The 7,489-nt window shown below is 40.3% G+C and overlaps 1 protein-coding gene across 1 annotated transcript; it reads right to left on the bottom strand.

Annotated features, from left to right (window-relative positions):
- Nucleotides 1-4,517: 4,517 nt before the first annotated feature.
- On the bottom strand, nucleotides 4,518-6,221 carry LOC148696089 (uncharacterized). Its single transcript, XM_088696192.1, has 2 exons — nucleotides 5,132-6,221; nucleotides 4,518-4,811 (listed from the first exon to the last, which is right to left on the bottom strand). The coding sequence occupies exons 1-2, from the start codon at nucleotides 6,219-6,221 to the stop codon at nucleotides 4,783-4,785; spliced, it is 1,119 nt and encodes a 372-aa protein (XP_088552318.1). The 3' UTR covers nucleotides 4,518-4,782.
- Between the last annotated feature and the right edge of the window lie 1,268 nt (nucleotides 6,222-7,489).

Genomic DNA, 7,489 nt, shown 5'->3' with positions numbered 1-7,489 from the left:
TTTTTTTATTGATGACATATCTTTTAATTTACTAATTTGGTTTAAAATTTTAATCCCTTAATGTTATCCTTAAAGTTATAGAAACTGATACTTGAAATCAAAGTCTGTGCGTTGCTGCGAGACTAAAAATTGTATGGAAGATTATGTTTGGAAGACATAAAAGATTGTTAGGTTAATACTATTTACATTTGTAAAGGTTTGGAAAATTTTTATATACAAAAAAATTGATCAATACAGTCCACATGCTAAAAATCATAGATTTGATTTTACATAAATGCAAAAATGATTAGATCAACGCATACCATTTAGGTAGTTTCTGTAACATATGGTAGTACCTACTTACAGAAAATTACGAGCCGCTGGGCTATTTACATGCAAAATATATTAGGCGTGTTGTTTCATTTTACATTGATAAGGATGACAAAAGTTGTTCAATATCACTTTGTGATTCAAATCAGAATTATCAATTCATGATCTTAACTAAAACCTAGCACCCCACACCCACATTATCAAATCTGATTTATTACACAATACAAAGGGAAAAAAGTGTTAATTTTAACGAAAAATCACATTTCTACACTAAAAATTCAATCATAATTCTATTCACTTAAACCTTTATTTTGTCTTTATCGTTAAAACTCAAAGTTTTCACGTCATTTTCATTAGGTATCTAAAAACTAATGTTCATAGAACAGAAAGAAAAACCTTGATCTTGAAGTGGGTTTTGGGTACATCGGTACACTCAAGGGGGATAACAAAAACACACAAAAGTACTTTCCCCAAACCAACAAAAATAGCCCTCAACCAGTAATCAGAGCGGGAACCAAGAGTAACATTTCAAAATAAAATAAATAAAAACTTGTACCAAGAAAAAATAAAGAGGAAAGAGGAGAGAAAATAAAAATCTGAGGTTTACGACTTATTCCTTAACCATCCAAAAGCCATAGCTGACCTGAGCATCGCATCAAGGTTACTCAGATCCTGCAGTCAATGGCTTTTTAAATTTATTGACTATTGATACAAATGCCCATAAAGTTAATGAAATCAAATTCCTGAAATCGAATCGTAGATTAAACAACATTTCGGAAACTAAGACATCAAATTTATATTTTTCTAAACCGGCTCTTCTTTGCCTGTTCAGCGCCTGTTCCTCTTGTTCAATCGTTGATAATTGTCAATATAAACACTCAAAAAAATTTAAAAAAAAAACGAAAACAACAGCAGAGACACTTATGTGAAAATCCAGCATGCATAGTTGTTTTAATTCCAACACAGAAACAACAAAAATTTCTGAAAAAATACCCATACGAATTCAACTTAAATCCCAAAATCTAATCCCCATAACAAACCATAATTTCAAATACCATAAACATGCAAAGGCCAAATCAAAGCTGCAAGTCATTTTAGAATTTTACCGAATAATAGGAACAATTTAATTCCCTAATTCTAAAGGAATAATTCGAAAATCTGGAAAAATAAAGAGGTCTAAATCCCTCGGCCGAGATCGACCTTGAAGAACACACAATTCAGATTGGGTCTCCACAACAGACAAAGACAGACCGAGAATCTTCATTTCTTGAATTTCTGAGAGAAAATTTATTATTCATTTCTTCAATAATACGAATTGAAGTTTGATGGGATTCTTACGATTTTGGTTTCAACTTGTTGTTCTTTTCTGATTAAACTGCTGCAACGGCAGCAGTGTTTTATACATATTTTACATACACGCATGCACACATACGCATGCAATAAACAAATGCAATGCAGTGTGTTGTGCTTGCTGTCCATAATGCAGCAACTAGAGAAAAATAATGCAGCAACCATACTGACTAGCTGTCAAGGAATAATACAACATTCCTTTTTCACGTGCCCTTCCATACTGACTGCAATATTCCCTGCCATACTGACAGTATACCATACTGTCCATTATTCCATATTGTCCATACTGTCAATACTCCCCCTCAAGCTGGATCAAGGGGGTTGATTGATCCAAGCTTGAACAATAACCGTTGAAACTGTGTAAAATCGAGAGCTTTCGTGAAAAGGTCCGCAAGTTGATCATGACTTCTAGTGTACACAGTTTCGATGACTTTGGATTGAACTTGAGTGCGGATGAAGTGGCAGTCAACTTCAATGTGTTTAGTCCGTTCATGGAAGACAGGATTGGATGCAATATGCATTGCAGCCTGGTTGTCACAGAATAAGGACATGGGTTCCTTGCTGGTGAAGCCAAGATCAAGAAGGAGACTCTTCAACCAGATGAGTTCAGAAGCTGTTGCTGCCATGGCCCGATATTCAGCTTCCGCACTGGACCGTGCAACCACTGTTTGTTTTTTACTTTTCCAGGTGACAAGGTTTCCACCTACAAAGGTACAAAAACCTGTGGTGGATTTTCGATCAAGGGAATTACCAGCCCAGTCAGCATCGGTATAGGCCAGAATGTTGTTAGACTCATTTTTCTGCATGAGTATGCCTCTGCCGATCGAGCCCTTGAGATATCGGAGGATTCTCTTGACAATTTCCCAATGAACCAATGTAGGAGAATGCATAAACTGACTGATAAGGCTAACGGAGTAAGCAATATCAGGCCTTGTGATAGTGAGGTAAATGAGTTTCCCAACCATGCGTTGATACACATTAGGATTTGATAGGGGTTTACCTGGAGCATCCAATTGAAGTTTGCTAGCAAGTGGGGTGCGAGCAGGTTTGCAGTTGACCATATGTGCTTCTTTAAGAAGGTCAAGAACATACCTCCTTTGATTCAAGAATAGACCCTTGGAAGAGGTAGCCATCTCAATTCCCAGAAAATATTTCAAGGTTCCCAAGTCTTTAATGGCAAACTGTTGGTGAAGCGACCGTTTAAGAGCCTCGAGTTCATCCATGTTGTCCCCCGTGATGATAAGGTCGTCAACATATATAAGAACTATGAGCTTCCCTTGGACACCACTTCGAACAAAGAGAGAGGAGTCAGCATGACTCCTTTTGAACCCTGCCACTTCAAGAACGGAGCTCAGTTTGGCGTACCAAGCTCGAGGAGACTGTTTAAGTCCATATATAGCTTTATGAAGCTTGCAGACTTTGGTAGGTTCTTGTTCTTGAGGGTGTCCTGGAGGTAGCTTCATGTACACCTCTTCTTGAAGCTCACCGTGAAGAAATGCGTTTTTAACATCCATTTGAAACAAGGGCCAGTCGTGGTTGACTGCTACTGATAACAACACCCTTACTGTGTTCATTTTGGCGACGGGAGCAAAAGTCTCCTTGTAATCAATACCGTAGGTTTGAGTGAACCCCCGTGCAACCAATCGTGCCTTGTGTCTTTCAATGGTACCATTGGAATTGAATTTGGTCTTGTAAATCCATCTACTCCCTACGGCTTTCTTCCCTTTGGGAAGGTCTACCACACTCCAGGTTTGATTTTCGTTCAGTGCTTTGAGCTCATTATGCATGGCTTCTCTCCACACGGGCATACATACTGCTTCTTGAAAGTTTTTAGGCTCAACATTATTTGTCACCTGACTTAGGAAGGATGCATGAGATGCTGACAGTTTGTGATAAGTAAGAGCTTCAGAAATGGGATGCCTTGCACTGTAAGTGATGTACTCTTGCAGCCGTAGAGGAGGATTGCGATCGCGAGTTGGGTTCCTTTTTGGTGCTGCTACAATTGGTTGTGTGGCAACAACTGGTGCTGGGGCACGAGGTATATCTTCACTGACCATCTCATCAACTGGGGAATCACTTATAGGGTGGTATGGGGGGGTGTCTGTATGGATTTCAGCAAGAGTTGGTAGTGGAAAAATATCCATTAGACTCTCCCCCTGAGAACTATTCGGGGAGTGATTGTTGAAGAAAGGAACTAGTTCATCAAACCGTACATCCCTAGAAACAACCAGCTTCCCAGTGTGTGGGTTATAACATTTGTATCCCTTTTGAGAACTCGAGTACCCCATAAACACACACTTGATAGCTCGAGGTTCGAGTTTATCACGATGATTTGCTTGAACGTGAACATAACAAGTGCATCCAAAAATCCTGAAATGAGTTAAATCAGCAGTTCTTCCCTTCATAACTTCAAAGGGTGATTTGGAATTCAGGACACGAGTGGGAAGTCTGTTAATGATATAGGCTGCAGTGAGGAGTGCTTGGGACCAGAATCTCTTGGGAACTTGCATCTGAAACATAAGAGACCTAGTTTTCTCCAATAAATCCCTATTCTTGCGTTCGGCAACACCATTTTGTTGTGGTGTACCCACACAACTAGTTTAATGCAAGATACCATGACTGCTCAAGTAGTTTGACAGATTATTGGAGGTATACTCGGTGCCATTATCTGACCGTAAGGTATATATTTTTGAGGAGAATTGGTTGGTTATTAGCTTATGAAAGTCTTGAAAAGCTGTAAAAAATTCACTTTTAGACTTTAAGAGATATAACCAGGTAACCCTAGAGTAGTCATCTATGAATGTAACAAAATACTTGTACCCATCAAATGACTCAACACGGGTAGGTCCCCAAATATCTGAGTGTACAACTTCAAAGAGTTTACTGGTTCTAGATTTAGAGGGTACAAAAGGTAGCCTAGTGGCTTTTGACATTTGACAGATCTCACACTCATGTGTGTTGGTACAATAATTTGGAAATAATTTAGACATTACTGGTTCGGAGGGATGAGCGAGACGTTGGTGCCAAAGTTGATGCTTCTGGACATGGCTTAGGGTGGCAATGGGTTCCTTAATTTGATTGAACTCCTTTGAGATGTAGTACAGACCATTTAAGAAAAAACCCTCACCAATCTTCTTCTGAGTGACTCGATCCTGAAACACAACTGTGTGAGGAGAAAAAATAGCAAGACAGTTCAAAGTATGTGTGATGTTTCCTATGGACAGAAGCTGAAATGGAAATGAGGGTACATATAGTGCCGTAGACTCTACATCACTCCCCATCAATTTAATTTTTCCTTTTCCTAGGACCGGTTCCCCTTTCCCATTTGCTACAGACACATGAGTAGGATTAGGTAATTTTTGAAACTCATGGAGACAAGCTTGGTTGTTGGTTATATGGTCAGTGGCACCTGAGTCTACAATCCAAAAATCGTGTGTGAGATTGAGAGCCGTGGAAAGTGCACAAATGATACCTGGGATATTGCCGGATGTAGTGGTGTTTGAATTTGCCAAAAAACCAGCAAATTTTCCAAGCATTTCTGTGGAATTTTCCGTGGTGACATTGTTACCCTCAGCGATATCACTCTTCTTTTGGAGAAAGGCGGCAAACTCATTGATCAGGGAGAAAGGGCTTGAGGTGAAGTTTGACATCTCTTTAGATTGGAAGGCTTTAGGCGTAAACCCTTTCCCATCCCTGATCATTTTTCCTTCCTTGTTAAACTTAGGTTTTAACTCAGGGTGTAAAATCCAGCATTTTTCCCTTACGTGCCCCTTGGTGTTGCAGTATGTGCATTTCCAGTCAGCTTTCTTTCCATTAAAAAACCTTTCACTAGTGAAGTTGTGGTTACTGGTGAAAGCCCTAGCTTCTGGGCTAGACCGAGGCTCAACATGCATTACTTTCCTTCGAGTTTCCTCTCTTTGGACTGCATGACACACGTTGACGAACGATGGTAGCTCAGGAGTCATTAGTAAGTGGCTACGCAAGTCTTCATACTCAACTCCCAAGCTTGCCAATAGTTGGAACACTTTATCTTCATCAGCCCTTTTCAAGAGTGCAGCGGATTCAGTGGTGTGTGGACGGTATAGATCAAGTTCATTCCACATAGATTTCATGCTTCCAAGATGCTGAATGAAAGTTTGATTACCTTGCTTAAGTCCAGCGAGGCTTTTCTTCAGTTCAAACACACGGGCAGCATTGTGTTGACTGCCGTACATTTCTTTGATCGATTCCCATAAGATGTGTGAAGAATCTGAGTAGCTGAAGATCTCGGACAACTTGGGCTCCATCGAGTTAAGTATCCAGGACATAACAAGCTGGTCATTTGAGTGCCATGCATCAAAGTTAGCTGAGGAAGAATCTGGAGGCTTGATGGTTCCATTTACGTACCCTAGTTTCGATCTTCCTCCTAGAGCAAGAGATATAGCTCGTGACCATGGCAAGTAGTTGAGCTCATTCAACAACACGGTGCACAGTCGTGGGTTGCTCTCCCCGTGTATCATGTTGGCTGGTGTTAGGGTTGGGGAACTTGTAGCCTCAGAACTAGATGGGATATCTTCTGCCATCACAACAAATGATGAACAGAGGAAGAAGAACAGGCTAGAAGAATAAACAACAGAGGCAGGACCCTATGGTTCCTGCTCTGATACCATCTTACGATTTTGGTTTCAACTTGTTGTTCTTTTCTGATTAAACTGCTGCAACGGCAGCAGTGTTTTATACATATTTTACATACACGCATGCACACATACGCATGCAATAAACAAATGCAATGCAGTGTGTTGTGCTTGCTGTCCATAATGCAGCAACTAGAGAAAAATAATGCAGCAACCATACTGACTAGCTGTCAAGGAATAATACAACATTCCTTTTTCACGTGCCCTTCCATACTGACTGCAATATTCCCTGCCATACTGACAGTATACCATACTGTCCATTATTCCATATTGTCCATACTGTCAATAGGGATGAAGTGGAGGAGCTGGGCCTCTGGTGAGATTTTTGATGGGATGAAGTTTGCTGAGATTTCGAGAAAATTGAGCGAGAGGTTTCTGAGCCTCTGGTCAGATTTTTCGTCAGAGAAGAAGAGTGTTGTCGAAGAGAGAGAACGACAGCACGGCTTGTAGACAGGTTTTCAATTAGACGATCCACGCGTGTCCTTGATGGACAGTTCCGTCATTTCTCTGTAGAGTTTGGAAAAAAGATAGTGTGCGGGAAAACAGAGCAGGGTCAAAATCGTCAAAACACTGTTAATGAACTTTGGGGGAGTTAACAATAACATGTCTCCTGTCCTCCTGTTGATAGCCAATTATTTAATCAAAAGATTAGAAAATACAATGTTCGATATATGGGATGTACTCTCCTAGGGACACGGGTCGGGTCAGGCCCAAATTTGAAGGGACTGGATCAGACCCGCTTTAAAATGCAACGGGTATGGGCGGGGCAGGTATAAGGATTTTGAGATGTAGAATCGGACCCAACCGACGGAGAACACGAAGTTTGTCGACGCGTTGGAAAACAACGTGGAGAGAATCATAGAAACAAACCAGAACGAAAGTTGATGAATTTTTGTGAAGATACATCTGAAATTAAAGAAAGAAGGAATATTTGGGTCGGGAAAGGAACTGGTTCTGTGGGAGAAAAACCCAGTTTCAAGGACAATTCCTGGATTGGATTCTGGGAATTTGTGGGTTTTGTAAGATTTTTGAGAAATGGTTTTGGTTTCTTGGCAGGAAGAAGAAAAGTTTCATAATTTCATTTCCTTTGATGATGGAAACGCAACTTGGCAGGAAGAAGAAAAGTCTTCATTAAGTTTGGTGAAGGCACGCATTTC

The sequence above is a fragment of the Pyrus communis genome, chromosome 6, assembly GCF_041283825.1.
Source record: "Pyrus communis isolate YQ-2024b chromosome 6, ASM4128382v1, whole genome shotgun sequence".
Taxonomy (NCBI): Eukaryota; Viridiplantae; Streptophyta; class Magnoliopsida; order Rosales; family Rosaceae; genus Pyrus; species Pyrus communis.
The sequence above is the reverse complement of the archived record's forward strand: the minus strand, read 5'-3'. Positions and strand labels throughout refer to the sequence as shown.

Coding starts and splice junctions, on each gene's coding strand:
- LOC148696089 (XM_088696192.1), bottom strand. CDS start 6,221: ATGGCAGAAGATATCCCATCTAGTTCTGAGGCTACAAGTTCCCCAACC. Junction 4,812..5,131: donor TACATCCGGCAATATCCCAG/GTATCATTTGTG, acceptor GTTGTGTTTCAG/GATCGAGTCACTCAGAAGAA.